The sequence below is a fragment of the Amphibalanus amphitrite genome, unplaced genomic scaffold (assembly GCF_019059575.1).
Source record: "Amphibalanus amphitrite isolate SeventyFive unplaced genomic scaffold, NRLGWU_Aamphi_draft 001261F_arrow, whole genome shotgun sequence".
Lineage (NCBI taxonomy): Eukaryota > Metazoa > Arthropoda > Thecostraca > Balanomorpha > Balanidae > Amphibalanus > Amphibalanus amphitrite.
Window position 1 is genome coordinate 125,846 of NW_024882754.1, and position 22,560 is coordinate 148,405.

Below are 22,560 nucleotides of genomic sequence, written 5' to 3' on the forward strand. Positions count from 1 at the left end.
GCCGTCATCGTCAGTCTTCACGAGATATGATCTGTTCCCCAGATACTTGCTGACGGTAGCCGCCCTCCACTGGTTACGTCCTGGTGCAGGGGCCATGTAGACATGCTCCCCTTCGCTGAGCATCGGAAGATCCTTTGCACCTCTGTTGTAATAGACGGCCTGCTTCTGCTGGCGATCAGCTAATCGGCTGGGGACGTCGCGCACTGTCTTGGGTTTGAGAAGTGACTTTGTAGTTGGGAGCAGTGTGCGTGTGCGGCGACCGAACAATCTTTGTGCCGGTGAGCTACCGATGCTTTCGGTCGGTGTGTTGCGCCAGTCGAGCAGCGCCAAGTAGGCATCTCGGCCGTCCGCTTCTGCCTTTATCATGAGATTCTTGAGGATCTTCACAGCACTTTCCGCCTTGCCATTTGACTGGGGATATCCTGGCGAGCTCGTCTGATGTCTGAAGTCGAACTTCTCAGCGAATTGTCTGAACTCAGCTGAATTGAAGGGCGGCCCGTTGTCCGTCATCATTTTTTCGGGCAATCCGTGTCTTGCCATCTGGGACTTTAAGATCCTTATCACTTCACTTCCTCTCTTGTCACTAAGCCTATCACATTCAATGAAATCCGAGAATGTATCAACTGTCACCAGATACGAGTGGTTCTTGAACTCCATCATGTCGCAAGCTATGTACTGCCATGGTCGCTGTGGTATATCTTGTGAGCTCAGTGTCTCCCGTTGTTGTTTTCTACCGTACTCCAGACATACACTGCACCTGGTGACCAGCTCCTTCAGTTCCTCCGTCATACCTGGCCAGTATATCGCCTCACGAGCTCTTCTGAGGCATCCCTGCAGTCCGATGTGTGCCGAATGCACTCGCTCTTTCAAGATGTGGCGGATGGACCTTGGAATCACGATCTGCTCGCCTCTCAGGACAAGCCCATCCCTAGTGGAAAGCTCTTCTTTGACGTTGTAGTACGGTCTCAGCTGGTCAGATAGCTGCTTCTTGCTGCCGGGCCAACCGTTCTTGATCATTCTGATCATTTCTTGCATCTCTTGATCTTCTTCTGTAGCTTGTAGAATGAGCTTTGTCGTTCTGTCTGACACCGGACTGTGTTCCAAGGCATTCATGTTTCTTATTTCCACTTCGTCTGACGAAATTTCTTCTATGAGGCATACATGACCCCTGAGTTTGTCGTCTGTGGCCTCGGCCTCATGTGCTCGGCTGAGAGCATCCGCTATGTACATCTCCTGGCCACGTTTGTAGACAACTTCAAAATCATACTTCTGCAGCTGGAGCATCATTCTTTGGAGTCGTTTTGGTGCGCTCACCAGCGGCTTTTTCATGATCGACTCGAGAGGTTTGTGATCTGACTCCACCTTAGTTTTCTTTCCTTGGGTGAAGCGTTCAAACTTGTTGAGTCCATACACAATAGCCAAAAGCTCCTTTTCGATTTGAGCGTAGTTCTTTTCGGTCTCATTGAGCGCTCTTGATGCATATGCTACCGGCTGGCCGTCTTGCATAAGACAGGCTCCCAGCCCATGGCTGGATGCATCAACCTGTACCACAACCTCTCTCTTGACATCATAGTACTTCAACACGGGATCTTGAGTTATGATCTCCTTGATTTTTTCCAATGACCGCCTGTGTACCTCCTCATAGATGAATGCATTTTCTTTCTTGAGAAGCGATCTGAGAGGTGCAGAGGCTTCCGCGAGGTTGGGGGCGAACCGCTGTAGATAGTTCACCAGGCCAAGCACTCTTTGCACACCTTTGCGGTCCTCTGGGGCAGGCATGTTCTTGACTGCCTTTACCTTGTCAGGATCTGCCTTCATGCCATTAGGTGTGAAGATGTGGCCCATATACTTCACTTCAGTCTGCCTGAGCTTCATTTTCTCCATGTTCAGTTTTAGTCCTACGTTTCTGCACCTTTCTAGTAGACATAACAGTTTTCTATCATGATCTTCCACGGCTTCTGAGTGAGAGGCACCGATCCCGTAGACGAGTATGTCGTCTGCTATTGCCATCACGCCTTCCAAGCCTTCGAGAGCTTGATGGAGTCTTCGCTGGAATTCTTCGGACGCTAGACACAGGTCAAACGGCATGCGTCGCCAGCGATACCTACCCCACGGTGTAGCGAACGTCGTGAGGTAGCTACTGGCCGTGTCCAGCTCGACATGCCAGTACCCACTTTTGGCGTCGCAGACAGTGAACACTTTAGCGTTTGCTAGTGCGGGAGTCAAGTCTTCTATCGTGGGCAGCGGATAGTGGTTTCGTTTGATGGCCGTGTTTAATGGCTGTGGATCGATACAGATCCGAATTCCTTTTGTGGGCTTGCTTACGGCTACCATGGCGGAGACCCAGTCAGTCGGTTCTGACACCGTCGAAATGATGCCGTCTTTCACCAAACGGTCCAGCTCGTCCTTGATGTCCTGCTTCATTGCTTCTGGAACCGATCTTGCAGCTAGTTGTACTGGTCTCACTGACTCATCAGTTTGGATATGAAGCTTTCCGGGTAGCTTTCCGACCCCAGTGAAGATATCTCGGTACTGCGCATGTAAATCATTTGTTGAGAAGTCTTTTTTCTCTGCTTCTTTGTTTGTGCTTCTTTCCGGTAGCGCTTGCTTGTGTACCTTCAGGTCTGCTTTTGCAGCTCTGCTCTTCTCACCAGCCCTGTTTCCTCTTGCTTCATTTTTGTAGAAGCCAGTCTCTTTGCTCTCATTTACATCTAAATCATTCACGTAGTCGATGTTCTCCGACCTTACTTCGATCAACTCCATTGTCTGCAGTGTGTTCAGCCCAAGCAGTGGGGTGAAGTCTTCGCGTACCACCAAAAATTCCACCACATATCTTGACCCATTCTTCGGGTTCAGAACGTCTATCTCGGCTTTGCCAACGACTTTGGTTGTGCTTTTGTTGAACATGACGAGCGATATATCACACCGCTTAAGCTTCTTCATGCTGCTGTCCACACAAGCTTTTTTGTAGACGTGCTGCGGTATTATGTTGGCAGACGCACCCGTATCCAGCTGGAACCGCTGTAAGTGGTCACTGCCGAGCAGCAAGTTTGCGAACAGCTTGCCTGCGTCTCGCGATGACAGAGCACCGATCTCCAGAGTCAGAGTGTTCTCCGTTTGGTGCTGACTCGCGCCGTCTTCTACACAGCCGTCCTGGACTGCATCCGGCTCAAGTAGACGCACTTCTGCGTACCGGCATTTCGTTGCAAAGTGGTTCCGTCGGCCACATGCTTGACAGGCTTTTCCCCACGCAGGGCAGCTCTCCTTTTTGAATGGGTGCATTCTCCCACAGAATTTGCACTCGCGGGGCCTTGGCGTTTCATGTCTGTTAGCCGCAGCAAGACCGCGTTGTACCGGGGACGCCTTTGTAGTGCGTGCACCTCGGCGTTGGTGTCTCCGGCGAAGTCCTTCATCTGTTTTTGTGTCGCCTCGTGTGCTTTGACAACTGAAATAGCCTTGGCTAGAGTCAAATCTGGCTCCTGTAGGAGACGCTTACGTACAGACACGTCAGGGACTCCCAAAACGATTCTGTCTCTAATAAGACTGTCTTCTAGATCTCTGTAGTTGCAGGATTTGGCCAGTTTTCTCAATTCGGCTAGACACAACTCAACGGGCTCTTCGTTTTCTTGGTTTCTTGAGTTAAATTTGTATCTTTCAAATGTCTCGTTTTTAGATCCCCCGCAGAACTCTTCGAACTTCTCAAGTACAGTCGCTAGTTTCTTTTGATCTTCTTCATTTGGACACAATCCGTCCAGTACGTTCAAGGCTTCAGGCCCCAAACATGTCAGTAGAGTCGCCACTTGAACATTTTCCGGCCTTTCATTTAAGCCGGTTGCGATCGAATAATTATCCCACTGTCTTTTCCATGTCTTCCACGGTGCAGCCAGAGAATCGGTCTTTGACAGTGTCAGTGTGAGTGGTGGTGGAAGTGGAAATCCTTGCGCCATGTTTATCAACTTATTGAGAGCTACTCACTTATTCATCTAAAGTAATAGGTTCAATAAACTTCTGACACCATGTTACGTTTACTGTTAAAGCTGTGATTACTATCTAAGTAATATTATTCAGTTAATATTCAAGTAAGCAAAGTACTCAATTCATGATCTCTATATCTGTATTCTGACTAATCTATCCCGACATCGCCCAATAATACACACTTAGATTTTCTTATGTCGCGTGCTCTGTACGCAATGGGACCATCACTTCATATATGACACACGACGGACGTGACTTGACCGGCTGGTGTCGCCGAGTACCCCGATCCCCGCCTCTCCAGCCTCTAGGGTGTCATGCTTGGCCACTGCAAAAATCCCACTGTGTCTGTGTCTGGTACGGCTAGTTATAGTCGGCTGTCGGCTCGGACAGAGAGCTAGTTGAGAAGAATGGAACTGAGACGGAGTGGCAAGTGTCTTTTATCAGTTAATATTGGAGACGGTTTCGGTGTAGCAGACCGCTGGATGCTGGTTCCGCTGATCAGTATTATTATCACTTTGACCAAACGAGTCTGTTACGATAAATACGACCCTCTTTGTGGCAGGCCCTCGTTTATATTGGCGTGTGCTGAACGCTGTATGTAGATTTCACTAAATGTTGCATTGCAAAGCGCCACAGGCTGTGGCGTAGACAGTGGGGGGCCATGGGGGCCATGCCCCCCCCCCTTTCCGCCCAGCCGCCCAAATGGCGCCTCAATTAGCGCCGACTAGGCTGATGCCGTTTTACAGAGAGAACATGAATTAAAAAGTGATGTGCAGGCAGGGATCGAACTCAATATCTCTTTGGGGGTGCCTGGACACCTAAATAATCTCCAGGGCACCCCCAAATACGACCTGAGCCCCCAAATGTTGAAGGGCGCCCCTCCGGAAACCAGAATATTCCGAACCTCCAGGGTCGATGGCGCCCCTGAAGAGCCGCTGGCACCCACCTAAACGGAACAGTCGCCCCATTAAAGCTTGATGGCGCCCCTCTAGAGCACCCGGCGCCCCTCTGAAGTTCACAGCTGCCCCAATCGACCCATCCAAGATCGATCCCTGAAACCACTGGCGCCCCTCTAAGGCACCCGCATTCTTCTCAAGATCACAGTCGCCCTATCCGAGATCAATAGCGCCCTCAAGAGCCACTAGCGCCCCACCCCCTTGAGACTGAAGTCGTCCCGCTTGAGACTAAAGTCGCCCCATTCAAGCCCAATGACGCCCCTCCAGAGCGTCCGGCGCGCTTCTGAAGATCACGCCCATCTAAACGAAGGTTACAGCTGCCCCATCTTAAGATCGATGGCAGCCCTCTGAAACCAATGGCGCCCTTCTAGACTACCCGGCACCCCTCTGAAAATCACATTCGCCCCATCCGAGACAACGCCCCTGGAGACTACAGTCGGCCCACCCAAGCTCAAGCCCCTCCAGAGCCTCCCTGCGGCGCCCTGCTGAAGGCAACAGTGGCCCCATCCATGCCCAATGGCGCCCCTCAACGCCGTTCTAAAGATCACAGTCGCCCCATCAATCCGAGGTCGCTGGCGCCCCTCAAGAGCCACTGGCGCTCACCTGAACCGGGGCTTCAGTCGGCCCATCCTTGATCAATGGCGCCCCTCTGAAACCACTGATGCTCCTCTGAAAATCCCAGTCGGACCATCCGAGATCAATGGCGCCCCTCCAGAGCGTCCGATGCCCTACTGAAGGCAGCAGTGACCCCATCCAAGCATTGCACCCCTCTAGAGCACCCGGTGCCCTTCTGAAGATCACATTCGCCCTATCCGAGGTCGTTGACGCCCTCCAGTAGTCACTGACGCGAAACTGAATTGGATACTTCGGTCGCCCCCCCCCCCCCCGAAACCACTGACGCTAGGCAATTTTTTGACAATGGGGCTTTCTCATCGACACCAAGGGCCCTTTTCAAGATGCAGCAGCTAGGCGGCGCCGAGCTGGGCTTGGATGTGCCAAGCGAAGCGTTCCTTATTAGGCAGCCTTGTAAGTGCCACCCTCGTTGCGATACCGCCCCTCAACGCGACGCTGCCCCTTCACCGTACAATGCCACCCCTCAATGCAAGTTGCGCCCCTCAGCGCTGTGCCGCCCATTATTGCGATGCCGACAGCGCCTAGCAGTGGGGTGCCGCCCCCAGCGTAAGCGTTTTTTTATTGAACCTGCTGGGGGTGTTCGAACACCCACTTCTAACTCAGCTTGTGGGCCACGTCGAGACACGCAGTAGGCGGCGTTCGAAAGAGCGTCAAAAACTATTACAAAACTACTTAGATCATTTTAAGGCTAGGTCGAACTGGTCGAAGGTCAGGTCACCAGCGACAACCGAAAATCAAATTTCGCCGATGTTGACATTTTTTGACAAAGCGGCGCATAAGTCAGGATTCAGAAAGAGATTGAACTACAGCGCCGCAGCAAAGCGCATATTCGATAGCTCTTTTTTATGCTCTCTCTTATTGATTATCTCAGATTTGACCTAAGGTAAACGTTTTAGCCTCAAAATATACGTTTTCGCGGAGGACGTTTACATTTTCCTCAGACCTGCATGAGATTAGTTCAACCAGCATCGTGTTCCATTTTTCGAGACAGACAAGTCAAATGAACTAGAATTTGACATTAAAAGGGCATTTGAGAATTTGACCTAAGGTAAAGGTCATAACCTAACCGGTAAAGGTCATATTGCATATTAGTCGATCCATACTTTCGAGAAGGAAAATAATTATATAGTGTTTCATTGCTCTACCATATCTCTATCAAAAGTTATTGTCCAAAATCTACTGGAGACCTTTCATGACCTGAGATGACCTCAGTAACATAAAAGTGGTCACATCACGAGTGACATTTAGCGATTAAATGTGTCATATTTACCTGCATCCCGATGGTTGAGGTTGTTTTCGTTCAGAAGAAGAGCATTTCAACTGTCTCCCATTGATCCGCGCCGTGCTGGAGGGGGGGGGGGGTACGCCCCCTTAGGTTTTTTCCTCGCGAACATCTCAAAAACGGCGTCGCGCAGCGCCTCCGCTGTCTTTGGTACACCTGTTCATACATCTTTTCTACACAGCTTGTTAAATTTCAGATGAGGGTCGTTCAAGGTCAGGTCACTAGGGCACGTCAAGTGACCTTACCTAAAAAAAGTTAAAAGACCCGCTATAGCTTCACCGACAGAACGATCACTTTTGAAACTTTTAGAGATTGATAAGACTAACAATAGGTATGCATAAAATGTTCATCTCGGACTTTTTATGTCTGTGACCTAAGGTCAGGTCAATTTTGGGACCTCAAGTCAGTGGGAGAAAAGTGAAATGCGCCTCTTTTGGACGAATGTCGTTTAAAACCCCTTAAACATCGGTTCATAGGTAAACATAGCACACTGAATCGTAAAAATGCACATGTGTCCTTTTATGTGCCCTTGAGGTCATCTCAGGTCATAAGCGGTCACCTATTTTATCACCATAAACGGTTTTTTTGGCTTCATCTTTTAATGGAGACGTGCTAGAGCGGTGAAAACACGTCAGATGTGGTCAGCTCGACGATACGGATCGACTGATCTGCAGAATGGCCCTTTACGGTCAGGTCATGACCTTGACCTGCGGTCAAATTTTTAAAATAACCTTTCAAGGTCAACGTATAGTTCATTCGACGCGTCTCGACGAGAGGAACACGAGGCAGGCAAAAGAAATATCGTCACTGTCTTGAACCAAATGTTATTGCAGAAAAACGCTTTTCATAAAAACTGTTATTTTTGGAATTTTTGCCCTCTGGCTGGAGGCTTAACCATTGACCTGAGATCAAATCCGAGAGCAATATTCAGAAAAGCCTGTAAAAGGGCTATCGAATGCGCTTTTCCGCGGCGCTGTAGCTCTATTGGTTCCCGAGTTAGCCGTTGGCAGTTTCCAAAATTGTTGAAATGGACTCAATTTTACCTTTGATGACCTCTGGTGACCTGACCTTTGACCTGACCTAAAAATTGAAACGAAGTCTTTCCGTCATTATTTTTGACGCTCTTTCGATTTCCCCTTACCGCGTGTCGCTACGTGGCCCAGGAGCCGAGTTAGAGGGGGGACGTGAAAACACCCCCCCCCCCCCCAGCACGACACGGAAAGCACAGGCCACCAGCACGGCGCGGGTTAACTTATAGGTAATCGGTAACTTATAGGTACTTATAGAGAGGTAGCAAAATTGAACTGGCCCTCAATGAAGATATTTGAGAGGCTGCAGTCCACAGGTCATTTTGGTTCAGTGAGTGAACCTGTATGTTTTTTTTTGCAAAGAATAAAGATTGTGCCAATCGATCAACGCATATTTTACCGTTTCGAATTCGAATGGGTGTGTATTATGAGAATAACATGTCCGTAGCCTGAGCTCGTTTCCTATATCGTGCTAAATATGCATAAAGATTTTTTATCGCTTTTGATAAAAAACACTGAGCTGCAAATTGCATTAATTGGATTTCATGAAAAATCAGCGAAACCTGGTTCTGATACTCGTGCCGGTTCCGTAGGAACACCTAGTAAATCATGCATGAATATATGACGCTACATTTTAGACTGACCCCCTGTCACTAGCTCACTATGGCGCCCCTCTCAAGGGAAAAAGTCGCCCCCTCGAGCACCATGGCCCCCCCCCCTTTCGCTGATTTCTGGCTACGCCACTGGGCCCACAGCCACCCCAACAAGCATCGGTCATATTTATTTCTGTTGCCATCCCTGATCCATCAGCTCAGGAACAAACACATTAATTTCTGTCCGTCACCTGCCTGGCTGTCATGTTTTCGCCGTGCTGCTGGTTTACTGCAAATGCTCTCAATAGATGGCAGCAGTAGCCAACGCCTGAAGGTATACTGTGCCGCAATGTTTCATGCGCCAACGCCGGCCCAGCGGCATTGGCTAGGTTACCTGGAGCCCGGTGTTGACGCGTCTGAGTCACTGCTGGCTGACTGAGATGGCCAATGTTTGCCAATCTCTCTGAGATTACTCAGACGACACGTTTGACTCACCGCTTCAACTCGTGCTTCTCGGCACCGTGCCGTATTCTGGCTCGCCGCGCTGCCTTCTGACAGAGGTCGGTGACATTCACTCACGTGTAGGGACAAGGGAGACTAACCATGATCGCTATCGCCAGCGTCCCCATGGCATAAGATAAGGCACTTTAACACGCGTTACAACTTCATATGACCAAAACTAATTTTAAAAACCTGGTATCACTTACGAGAACTTGAATATGAAGTTATGGCTTCAGCATCCTGAGCAAGGATAGAACGTCTAAACGATGTTAGTCAGAGATAGTAGGTAACTGAAACGGTTCTGTTTTTAGGACCGGTGGTCAGAAGTGATCCGGAATCTCATATACCTGCACTGGCAGCGGCATGCAGCGAAGTGAAGATCCTGTGGCCCTGTTGCGTAACCCTGAGTAAGACCGCATCTCTTGGCTCAGATCCAGACCGTCGACGAAACAACAACAGAGCGGAACCGACGCCGTAACGGACGACTGTCTGAGCAGGGCGGGAAGGAGCCAGACACCGGCCCGTGACCCCGGCTCGCTGGACTAACACCGGGGACGGCCGTGACAGTGTGACGTCACACACACACCCTGTGGTGACGTCACGGCGCGGCCAAGGTCGGCCCGCGGTGCCCACCTGTGCCGCTGCGCGCGGCGCCGTCTGGCGGCCACTGTTTATGGGCGGCGCGCCGTTCGCCGGCGGCTCGGCAGCCGGCCGTCGCCGCCGCTCCAGTCAGTGCGCGGCGGTTCGTAAGTGGGGAGGTGTGCTGCCGCCGAGCCGTGACCGTGTGCGGCGCGTCCGTCATGTCTCGCCGCGGCGCCGGCCGTTTCTCACTGTTCGCTGAGGATGGCGGTGATTTTGGCGCGCTGCCGACATCGCCGCGCAGCCGCACCGTGCTCGGCGCCGCCCGTGCCAGCATGGACTTGGACCAGTTGCGCTCCGAGCTCCACCGCCGGAGCGACGCGGACGGTGAGCCGGGTGAGGACTTTTTCGGCGACAGCCGCCTGCGGTTTCAGCAGCTGCTGGACGGCGGCAAACTGGGCGCGAGGCGACGCTCGGGGGACGATCGATTGGCACAGCTGATGGGTACTACGGGCCCCGGGCCGGGCGGCCCGCCCGCCGACGGCCTCCAGTCGCCCCGGGAGCCGGCGGACGCCACCCCGGAGCCCGAGCTGCTGCTGGGCAGGCCGCGGCCCTCGCTGCTGGCCAGCCGCTCGCCGCTGCTGGCCGATCGGTCCCTGCTGGCCGGCAGGTCGGGCGGGCTGCTCGGCCAGCCGGGCCGGCTGAACGGCAGTCTGGCTGGACGTACCGCGGCCGGCGGCGTGCTCAGCTCGGCCTCCTCCAGCGCCGTCGTCAACTCGTCCTCGTCGTCCTCGTGCGCCGCGGTCAGCTCGTCCAGCTCTGTGGTGAACTCGTCCAGCGCCGTCGTGTCCAAGTCGTCCTCGTCCAGCGAGCTGCTGAGCTCGTCCGGCGACGGCCGGGCCGTGATGGCCGCCGGCGCGGACGCGGTGGCGCCGCTGCCCAACGTCACGTCCAAGCGTCAGCAGACGTTCCAGCAGTCGCGCACGGCCTCCAACACGACGTTCAGCCAGTCGATGGACGGCGGTCCGGCGCAGTCGAACGTGGTGCGCCACTCGGAGCAGCAGGAGACGCACTCGACTACCGAGAACGGCGCCACCAGCGTGGCCCAGCAGCGGCGCCAGCAGCACGAGGCGGCCACTCTGACGGCGCACAACGGCCAGACGCGGCTGGAGGCCGAGCGCGCCGAGCTGGATCAGAAGATGGCCGCGCACACGGGCACCGACGGCGTCACCGAGGTCCAGGAGGAGATGGAGGCACGCGGCGGCGTCCGCCAGGCCACCTTCGAGCACGACCAGGACGGCGTGGCCCAGCCCGTCACCAGTTCCGGAAAGGACTTTGAGGCGCGCGCCCAGCTCGAGTACACGCACGAGGCGGCCGAGGGTGGCAGCGGCCAGTTCAAGATCAATAGCGGCCCGGCGGCGGGCGGCGGCGGCGCGGACGGTCCCGCCGGCCGGCCGCCCCCGCTCTGGCGGTTCTCGGCGTTCGGGCCGCTGATCCAGCCGCCCAGCGGCAAGATCCGCGGCCAGGTGTCCATGCAGACGTCGCACAGCATGTTCAGCTGCCAGGCCGGCGCCCTACCCAGGTCAGTGCCCGCTCTCTCCACCCTCCCTCCCTCTCGCGCGCTCTCTCACACCCCACACCTGTCGTTGGGTGGGGCGCGCCCCTCCCGGCGCTGTCGGGGCTGAAATAGACGGCTTGTCGGCCATTTCAAAGGGAACGGCCGGTATGCCGGTCAGGGACCTGGTGGGGCTCAGCATGAAGTGAACTCCACCGGAGAGGGATAGTCGCCGCTTCTGACTGTGGCTCAGTTGTGGTTTGGTTTGCATGGGACCATATTGGAGCAGTATTTGCTACTCATGCTGCGATTGGGCCAACCAATTTTGGCGCTATGGAATAGAGTCCCTTGTCGTTATCTAAAACATAGAGTCCCTTGTCGTTATCTAAAACATAGAATCCCTTGTCGTTATCTAAAACATCAGCTCTGGACTTGCCACGCTTATAACGAAGTCTCTCATGTCCATGTGTAGGTATACAGTACGGTCTTGAGCATAAAAATACATAGTACCTATGGATGGGGTCAGATAAACGAAACATTAGCACGTAAATACAGTGCTTCGAAGTATTCGACAATCATCGGCATAAAACAATGAAATTGAAAACGAATTGAGTCGTCATGTTTCTCACCGCCCAGCGAATCAAATTGGGTCACCGCCGCTTGAATTAGGGCACAAGCAGATTGAGCTGGACGGCCTTTTCCGCGGCTGCTAATTGAATTGGCTCACTGTCTGCGATGATTGCATTTGGGCGCTGCTTTCACGCCCGGAGGCAGCTGCGAACGAGCATCAGCGGGTGCGCGGATCCATTAGGGCTCATTGTGTCCGGTCTCCCCCGCTCCCCAGCCGCGCCGAACGGCAGAAAATACTCCTCCATAGGCATAGTTGTAAAGCTGGGCTCGTTGTTCACGCAAATAAACAGTCCATAAAGCCATGAGAAAGTGTGTGTTCCATGGCTTCAATTACGTGGTTGTAACAGTTAATGATCTTGTAAGGAGTATAGTCACCGTGGTAAGGAGTAGGTGCCTGACCGGCTAGCGTTATGTTTCTGTCTCAGGACAGAAAAGTACAGAACTAAAACTACAGACAGCTGTATAGACATTACTTTTATGTAACACGACTTATAAATCATAATATAGATATCCTAAATCGTTTGTAAACACGATTATCTACACATCTAGATACTATAACATATTCCCATTTTATTCACTTATCCACATTTTCTTATAGGTATCTCTAGCTTATGTATGAATGTGCGTCGTACGCCTAGCTATGTATATTCGAATTCCTCGTATCAATCGTCAATCGACATCCATTGTAGTTCAAAATGGCATAGTAAGCCAACTACGACGCCCGTGACGGGCTTCGTACCCTAGCCCACTCCCCCGTGCATCCCCTCCGTCCCCCTCATGCACGCGCCAGCCCCCGGGCACAGTACTGCCGTGCACGGCTGGGTCGATATTGATTGGCGCGAGTGCCGGTGGTCGTTCCCCGTACGGCCACCGACCCCAGCCTCCGCGGGACGGCGAGCGCTGGCTGCTCACGACTCACGGAGAACCGACGCGGCCAACCGAGTCACGGACCAATTGAGTCACGGCTAACCGATTCATGAACCTACCGATTCTTGGAATCACAGTGAGAGTCAAATGAGAGTCACGGACCAACTGACTCATGAGTCACGGGCCAACCGAGTCATAGACTCACTGACGTTCGAAGTCGCCTAGGTTACACACATAATCGCTGAGACCCACCGCTCACCAGCACTAACAGTACGAAGCCGTCAAAGCGTGACGGTGTGTCGTCTCAGTTTTGTGACTCAAGGAATTATTGTGAGTTACGTTTCCAATAGGCGACAGCGAGTCTTTTCGCCATGTGGCCATATCTGAGGAATTTCGTTTCGGTTGCATCGCGTTTCGTGCCTCGCTGATTGTCGCAGCAGCATTATGACACGTGTCTGTCCAATTATGTCCGACAGGCTCGCTCGCTCTCGCTGCCTCAGAAAGTGTACACAAACCGGTCTGTACACAAACAGCCCGCTGTCCCATTGTCCGTGCCAGCGGAGACGGTGAGCGGCGCTGGCAGCTGAGCGGCCCTGTGACCGACAGACGCCTGTCTGACACTGTCGCTGTCAGGCGGCCGGCGATGGACAGGTGCCCGGTGGCGTAACTCGTGTCCGGACAGACGTTGCGTGACGACGGACGCCCACGGTCCGCGCCTCACCGGCCAGGGTCGCCCTCCGTGACGGCGCACCGCGGCCGACTTGGCTGCCCCTCGCCAGGCCGGCCCCGAGCTTAGAGGGACTGGGGACGCTCCGTCTCCGGCCGCTCCTGGAGGCACGGACTCGCGTGCCCAGTGAAGAGCGATGGCGCCCATTAAAAACCGATGGCTCGTAATCGCGTTTGGCCCGGTGCAAGACAGAGTGCTGATAGACACGACTGGCTGACGAGTCTCGAGGGAACTGACGGCCGGTCTCGGCTGATGGCGGCTGATTTGGGCTGACGTGCCGCCGTCAGACGTCATGGGGTGACGCCAGCGCGGCGTTCCGGCGGCGGCCAGGTGCGAGTGGTCAGCGCGGCAGCGCCGGGCGGACCGCGGTGCGGTCATCGGACTGCCAGCGGACAGGTGTGCGCTCGCCGGCCCACCGCGGCCCACCGCTCCCCAGGAGGGATGTGGCACCCAGCCGACCGGCTCATCAGCATATTAAACAGCAGCCAGATGCGGGCGGTAGCCGCCGCGGAGGCGCAGCCTGGCCCCCGGCCGCCGCTGTCGGCCGCGCAGTTCTCGATGAATTGGGGCGACAGCTCGACGCGTCTCTCCTGTTCAGGGCTGTGCTAATACGCGGCTCGTGTACTGGATTAACACGACGAGCGGCGCGCCAGAGGTGTTCGGCTCCTGCCAGTGTATGTAACAATAGACTGGAACAGGTCTGGGGCGCGGCGCCCCCGCTCCGCGCCTGTCGGGGCGGCTGGATCAGTTCCAGATCCACAATGAAGGTCGGCACATGGGCTGCGATGGCAGCTGAGCGTGGTTCATACGTCGGCCGAACGAACCGGTCCGCTCCGGTTGGCCGGCAGTGATACGGTGCACACGCGTGCCCCACTCCGCTACCTACCGGCCGCCTGCCGTGAGGAGGCTGACTGCACGCCCGATTAAACGTGCAGAATTCGCACATACCTACCTGTTTTGATTCAAAAGTCACCTTGAAATTTGAATGGACCGTTTTTCCCGCACCGTTTTTTTTTTAACCACGTTGGCTATGCATAAGAAACATGAGTAGAGGTAAACACGCGCGCAGCATAATTTGTATTCTTCATGATAATGTAATGCATTTGATAATGTATTCGTTTGCATTCAACATTACTTTTTGGTCAATCGTAACATGTACGATTATGTGTAGCAGTGCGAGTAATTCAAACAAACGAGGCGACATTACACCGCGCATATAGCAGTAGCCTGTGAACGTAAATGTGGTACCAATCAGAACGTTACCCACGCTCGCACATAAATATTGATAAACGTTTGCCATGCTTCAATCAATATGACTGGGGCCAGCGACACACCGGCGGCCTCAAAGTCGCCGCTACATCGCTACCGTGCAGGGTGCATGTCGGCTGCACGCGTGTGTATCCCAGCTGCACGCGTGTGCCGCTTGCAGCCTGCAGTTCTGGCGTCGTGCGGGTGGGTAGGGAGAGGGAACAAACAGGGCAACTTGATAACGTAGGCTTCGATTGATATCGTTAATTGGATGTAATGGTTCCCTTTGAGGTTGTTTTCGTTGATTTATGCTGATTTGGTGACATTTTGAGATAAAAATGGGACATGTTTTTTTAAGGTTTCTCCACTTTTTTTTGGTAAATCTGTCGACAGCTTCACAGTCCGCTTTGTAAGCTCGCTGGTCGCGTCGCTACATTTCTGTACTGACGGCGGTTATCCGACTTGCCTATTGCTTTGAAGGATAGGCACCCGCACTCGGCATGTCACAACGAGCTTTGACCTCCAACTTGAGGGCCTTGTTGGTTCACCCCACATTTACCCCTTCCATCATTTTGCAATGCAAGCTTCGCAGCTCGCAATAAGCAAAGAAGAGTTGGTGCAGTTGGAGACTGTCATGCTAAGTTCCCCAAATAATCCTATTGTGAACCGACCTTGAAGCGATCTCCGCCCGTACCGCGCGCTAATTGCTATGTAAATGCAGAGCCCACCTAGCTCAGGCTTAGGTCACCGTATATCTTATCGTCTCTCTGATCCTTCATGGCGTTTCACCTTCCCGGTCGTCTATCGTCGATATCATTACCTTTCCCCCGGGAGTCGGGCCTCCCACTGCGACGGGTCGTGTTCGCTATACCTCCGCGGAGCTGTGCTCGTTCTCCGCACCGCCTGGCCACGGCTGGCCGCCCCAGCCAGCAGCGGCATCACAGCGCTGCCGCAGGATCGTGCCCGTTTTCTGCTCACTGCGCCAATGAACAATGTTCTCTGTTGTGGTTCCACTGAAGTTCATTGTGTGATGCCTGGCCAGTCGCCACGGGGCCTCCGGTTGGTCTGCCTCACTGCCAATTCGCTGGCTGTCGAGCCGCCTCGGGATTCGCTGCGGCCCAGTGCAGGGACTTTCTGTCCCGGCACTGAGCCTCTGTTGCACCGTTCAACTCTGGTGTGATGGGTGGTAGATCGGGATCACTGTGACACGGACTGCGATCCTTGTGTGGCCTCGGTCGACACAGAGGGCAGCAGCCGACAGCCGCTCCGCGCCCGTTCCCGAGCAGCTCTCCGAGGCGCAGGTGCTCCCTGAGGCGACGCTGATGTGATCCTCCACTCCGCCCAAGTTGTGCAGCGGGCCCACTTGTCTGTGCTCAGCCCAGTCGGCGAGACTAGACTGTAGGGCCCGTCCAGTCGCTGCAGTCCCTGTATACGTTTCCTGCTGCTGGAAGGCGAGGCCAGCCGCGATCGGGGCACTCCGCACCTGCAGCTGTGACGCAGTGAGGGCGGCTCCGCGGCGCTGGGCCGCACTGTGGTGCATGTAGCGCGGGGTGGTCCGTCCACCACAGAGGCCCGCGCCGGGGCGACCGCCGCGCCGGCCGTCTGTCAGGACACCCCCGCGTACACGGCTGTGCACTCACCCCGGCGGCCGGCGAGCCGCTTTATCGGGGCCATGTGATAGCGCTCGCGTCACAGTGCCGTCAGTGGTTTTCCATTGCAACGTATCGGGGGGATTTCTGATGGAGAATCGATGTATTTCACTATCTCCTGGGCCATCATTGATAACAGTGGTTTAAAGACACCCCTGGAAGTTCCTGCGTCGTACTTCCCTGGATGAGCAAAGTTGTCCCAAAGCCCGTATACACTGCTCTGGGACTGTTGACAGGGACTGCCGTGGCGGCGAGTACACAGCTCCTGCCGGCCATTGTCTCCTCACAGAGGAGCGCGGCTCGGGGGAGGCCAGTTTACCGTCGGCCCGGTGTCCGGTACACAGCCGGGGCTGTGTTTGGCGGCGCCCCAGCGCGCTGTCGGCCCCCGCCGGCCGCTGGCAGGCGGACGGTGTCAGCGGCGCGGCGGGGCGCGCCCACCGGCACCTCAGCAGCGCGTCATTTGTTACCACAACCGGCCGATCGGGCCTTCCCTCCGCCGGCCCATCGGACCCCGCCCCTACTGCAGAACGGGGCCCGCGGCGCTTGTGCAAGATGCACTGGGGACGGATGGCCCGCCCCATCTCTTGTCCCACCACTGTCAACCGCTCTAGTGCATCCCTATCCGGACGGTTTTCATATTTTATCGTTCCGCCTCCTGTCGACAGTCGATCGCTCTCTGCTCAATTCCCTGAATCTCCCAATTGGCAGCTGGTAGCTGACTGTAAGCCATCCCTACTGCTAATCTTGTCAAATCTGTCAAAACTAACCCTGATTGTTTATCACATACTTCTTACGATACGATTTTCTCGACACCAACCTGAGTTATGCGACTGCCAGTGGCCGTCTGTCATGGCCGTCGCTCGCTGCTGCCCTGACGTGTCCACAGGGCGAGCGTCGTTTACTGGCCCTCATGAATATTTCTCAGACTCTATAGAGAACCCCGCAGCTGCCGACTGTTTCTCCGGCGGCGGCTGTGACCGAACTCCGAAGCCTTGCGTCAGCTCTCAGTCAGCGGGGCGGCCAGAGCTGGCTCTCGGGGGCCGTGAACGGGACATGATTCGCCGTCTGCCGGCCGTCGGGGCCCCGCAGACGGTGCTGGTCTGATTCATGATTGGAGACGGCTGGGGATGCGCTCCTACCGGGTACCCAGAGACGGCCGTGCGCAACCGCACATGGTGCCGCTGCGGATTGGGTATGGCCGTGGTGTAACCAGTGGCTTGGTTTGTACATACCTACCTATTTGTTTCATGCATCATTTCTCAAAAGTCGCCTCTTATCTGAAAATGCACCCAAAGTATGAGCGTCCTAGCCAATTAAAATTGATAACCATTTTATAAACGGTCATCCTCTCAAAGGTATTTCTTCCCTCTTCATGAGGAGGATTACGCGATCAAGGGGCTCGTAGCACCCTTGGGGCGAGACAGACGCGCCGTTCTCGGTTCTGAGTGGACGGACGCCGGTCCGCGCACCATTGTGTGTGGATGGGCCCGTGAGGCCGCGAGGCTGCCGCGATGACTCGACCCTAAGTGTGACGGGCTGGGACGGGTCGTGGGCGGGCGGGAAGGAACAGTAAGTCGACCCGGACCGTCACTCGGGAAGCCTCCGCACAATGTGCACATTGTGGGAGAATGAGTGGAACTGAGCGGTACCTATGCAGACATCAGAGGTAATCTCACGGTGATTGGTGGCAATCTAGATAAGTAGATCCGTTAGGTTCATCGTTATCGAAATGGTTATCGATAACCGATGAGCAATTGCTTTTGAATTGCGCGCTGTGTTTTACCTGTGTGCTTATCTGTAAAAGTACACGGCATACACGATACATTTGTAATGTCCAGTTATGGATGACAATGCTGATGTCTCAATCTTCAGTTTTCGTATTGCATCATGAAGCTTCCGATAACCGATTTAACCGATTATAATGATAACCGAGTTATGTAGGTACCTGAACGGGAAGATTGCAATGTGCATTTTATGGATCGTTGTCATGATCTGTAATGTGCCCCATTTCCCTGTATGTTTCTGCCTCGTACTTTTACGAATGATAGGCGTCGCATGTCATGCAATGCCGCCGTCTCCAATACATATCGCGGCACCTTGCGCCCAGTGCTGGTCTTCCCAAGACTCTGTGCCATTCGCTTCCCGACCCGCTCAGTACTCGAACTGGCGCACCGCTGGCTTTCCTTTTCACCGAGCCACTCAGCGCCGCCAGCGTGGCCTCGAGACCAGCACGGTGAGAGTCCGACACCCCGTGTCCGCACGTGACGCCCCGGGCCCGTGGCGCAGCACGTGTTCTGGGCCGTGTCACGTTATTCCGTGGCCGGTGTGTCACGCTTTTCTGTGGTCGCTGCGGCACGTCTGTGTAGTTGTGGTGGGACAGCCAGAAAAGCAGGTTAGAGGATACAACAGGGCACACAACATACCGTTCCAGAATTAGAGCAGGCTGTTTGAACTGTTAGATTAGCAGGCCTTCCTGAAACTGAGCCTCTCTGACCGCAGTCTCTGACGGTCGGACACTCCACGGTCCAACAGCCGCCAGCTGATCCTCTGACAGTCTGACAGTCTGACAGAGGCCCTGACAGTCCGACAGGCGCTCTGACAGCTTCTGAAGGCTGCCAGCGCGGCCGGTGCCGCCGAGTGATGTGTGTAAAACGGGCCTTGTTACCGCCACGCCGCGCTGTGTTGGCCGGGCGGCGCGCTGCAGGGCCGCACCCGGCCGTTAGTTGCGGTGATTTACCCCGGCTAATGCACAGACGGTGCCAGTGTTTACCTCCAGCCTGTCCGGAGCCGCCGCCACAGCGGAATCTGCTGCTCGTCTGAATTCAGTCTGCCAGACCCCGGCTCTAACGAGAGCCGGCTTCTGTGCGGCACCATGCCGATCCTTGCGCTGCCGTCTGCCCCTCTGAGCCCGGCCGCGGTCCATGGGTGTGTGTATATCTGCCGTCCTGAGCAGCCAGCGCCGCTGACTGACGGCTCGACTCGCTGTCGGTCGAGCGGTCACGGGTCGTGGGCGACGACAGACAGGAGGCCGGTCCGTCGCCGCTCGGAACCGCGGCTGTTGGAGTGGGCGACCGGGTACGAATGGGGCGGTTATCGCGCCGGCCTGCATACCGTCCGCTCGAACCGCCGTCCGGTCTCGGGTATGCACCCCGGGGTCGGAGCTTTCCACGAACCGTTGCACTGTAGGCGTTCGGGCCGGTCTAGCCTCTTACGAGGCAAAAAAATTATTTTGCTTTTATGAAAACAAAAAGCATACCAATCGACTACAAAATGTCCATACATTACATAAATGACCATTATCTGGTCATGCAACAACTTGGTATAGGGTGAAAGGGGCTTCAAACACAAAGATTTCTTAGGCTGTAGACAAGTCATAGTTTTCGGGTGTTTGAAGAGTCAAAGTAGATGCCATGGGGATCCTATGTGCGTGAGTTTTACACGTAAATGGTTTTATGAGTTGTTCTGTGACATGTTACGACCAATTCCGCGCAACGAAAAATGAAGTTGCGAAAATCATTTAGCAGCATGAGAGATAAACATGTCAACGAGTTATTTTGTATGCTTAAAATGAATATCACTCACTATGTTAAAGCCGATCTTTTGAGTTCCCCCAGGTCCCGCTCTAAATCGTGTGTCACAATGTGCATTGTGATGTTATTGAACCGGCCAAGCAATAAAAAAGTGCGCAAACTTGCGCCATTTGCTGCTATGCAACATTTTGCAATACGCTGTCTAGCCTTTATTAGCTCCATAGTGACGGGAGCGAACAAATCAGCCTGCATTTTAGCTTATATTATTTCAACTTTCAAGTGATGACAGTAACACCAGCCAGTGTTATCTCGTGGGTCAGAAGCATTCTAATTGACCGGAGGATGAGCTGTCACGTGACCAGAAAGGCCTCAGGCGATGCACAGTGGGCGATCCGGCCGGTCTGGTCTCGCGAAACCTTAAACACATTTTGTTTCCTAAAAAAATGAGGTATTGCACATGAGTTAAAGGAAATAGTTCACTTTTAACATGGGGTTTTGAACTGGAATAGCAGTTTCGTAGCTTGAGCTGAGACTAGCACAAACCAGGAGCTTTTACGGCTCAATGATCACCCTAGCCGAAGATATTCCATTTCTCGTTCCGAAAAGAGTGCCTTGCAGAGGAATGTGTGCCTTGCACAGGAATGCAGCCACGTCATCGTCAGCCAATCAGCATGCTGCTTACAGCCAATGCAGTATGCGTAGGTTTGAACTACGCGATATGATTGGTCAACGCGTAATAAGCTTCCGCGTCAAACATTATTTTACATAGAATATAGTTCGTCCTATATTAAAATATAGAAAAAAAAATTGTTTTTACAAAAAGGTTTTATTTTATTTCATGATCATTTTGAGCATAAAAAATCATAAATCAATAGCAAAATACTAATTTCAGGAAAGTGAGCTGTTTCCTTTAATGGAAAATTCTGCATAAGTCACCCCCCCCCCCCCCCCGAGGCCGGGGGGGGGGGGGTGCTGCCCCCTTATAGGTTTTAACGCGATACCTCACAACACGCCGCCGATAAAGAGCTGAAACTTGGCATACTTGACCTTTGATTCAAGCCGGATCCGGTTAAATCAACCGCATTTTCAGGTCACGTCAGGTCAGGTCGCTGACCTATGACGTCATAAGTGAACCTCTGCACGGTCCTCAGATGTCGCAACGTCGCAACGCCCTCAGTGCCAGAGGAACTTTCACAGGAAGATAGAACTTACAGTACGTAGCATACTCCGAGGTCTCACAACTTGTATATCTCGCATCTAACTTACTATTCTAACAGAATCCGTCTGTCTGTGAGTCTGTGTGTCCGCACATCGTGTAGTGGGTTCAATTTGTTACGGCTACAGGGCAGACGGTACGACGTAGGGGGCTGAAATTTGCACACCTTATAGGTGACAGAACGGGTCAGCGCCTTTTCTAGGTTCCGACTCGCTGGGGTGCACGGTTCGCGCGTGGGGCGCGCTGGAAGAACGCCAATGAAATTTTGATCGTTTCGTAGATCTTCATTGAGAGCCGGGGTCGACAAACTTTGTGAGCTAAATGCATGCCGATCGGTGGCGGGTGCCTCGCATTGGCGGATGGGCAGGTTTTTAATTTGAATAAAAAGTGGCGAGAGAATGTGTTGATTTTCGTTCAATGGGAAGAGTTTGTGATACAAGTATAAAAACGCACCGCGTTTGCCGCAATGCGTCACATTGGTCACAAGGCGTCATTTTTGCCGCAAATTGCACAACTTTATCTAATATGCTGCAATAAGGGTACAACTTGGTGCCAGGATGCATGCTCAACCAACAGGTACAGATGCGCCGCGTTTGCCGGAATGCGCAACAATTATCTCAGGGCGTCATTTTTGCCGCAAATCGCACAGTTTTGTCAAATATGGTCCGATATGGGTGTAATTTGGTGCAAAGATGCATGCTCAATCACCGGGTGAATATGCACCGCGTTTGCCGTAACACGCCACATTTGTCACAAAGCGCTATTCCCGACAAAATCGATTAAGGGTAATGGAATGGAACGAATAGGAGCGGTGCTAGAAGATCTTTTAAATTCTGATTTTTTAATAACATTTATTGGATCCAATTAGTATGTGACCTGACATGACCCAGTGGTAGGTAGTGGTAGTGGTAGGGGTAGTAGTAGTGCTAGGAGGTAGGGGTAGGGGTAGGGGTAGGGGTAGTGGTAGGAGTAGTAGTAGGGGTAGGGGTAGGGGTAGTGGTAGGAGTAGTAGTAGGGGTAGGGGTAGTGGTAGGGGTAGTAGTGGTAGGGGTAGTAGTAGGGGTAGTAGTGGGGGTAGTAGTAGGGGTAGTGGTAGGGGTAGTGGTATGGGTAGGAACATGGGTAGTAGTAGTGGTAGGGGTAGGGGTAGTGGTAGTGGTAGTGTAGATGCAGTGGTAGGGGTAGTGGTAGGGGCGGTGGTAGGGGTAGTGGTAGGGGTAGTGGTAGGGGTAGGAGTATGGGTAGTAGTAGTGGTAGGGGTAGTGGTAGTGGTAGTGGTAGGGGTAGTGGTAGGGGTAGTGGTAGGGGAAGGGGTAGTGGTGGAGGCAAAAGTTGAACAGTGGCCCGGGCTGATCCCATCGGACGCGAGGTGACCTTTGTGACCTGGCCTCACCCAAAGTGACCGGGGCTGACCCCTTTGACCCGTCTTGACCCCGTATCAGCCAATTTCATCCAACAAAGGCCTCAGAACAGTTCTTTTTTAAATTCTCTTCACATTTCCGTCCATATCTATGCTTCTAGACGACACATCGATTTGAATCGAACATCATTCGAAAGCAAATTGGCTGGTGCCGCAATTTTTTCCTACCAC

At 53.6% G+C, this 22,560-nt stretch overlaps 1 protein-coding gene across 1 annotated transcript in view; it reads left to right on the forward strand.

The window, feature by feature from the left end:
- The window catches only part of LOC122371594 (FYVE, RhoGEF and PH domain-containing protein 4-like), a 63,268-nt gene that overhangs the window by 7,100 nt on the left and 33,608 nt on the right, over positions 1-22,560 (forward strand). Inside the window, exon 2 of the mRNA XM_043348014.1 lies at positions 9,280-11,129. Within this exon, the coding sequence (XP_043203949.1) occupies positions 9,769-11,129 (1,361 nt within the window). The 5' untranslated portion in view covers positions 9,280-9,768. The remainder of the gene's footprint in view (positions 1-9,279; positions 11,130-22,560) is intronic.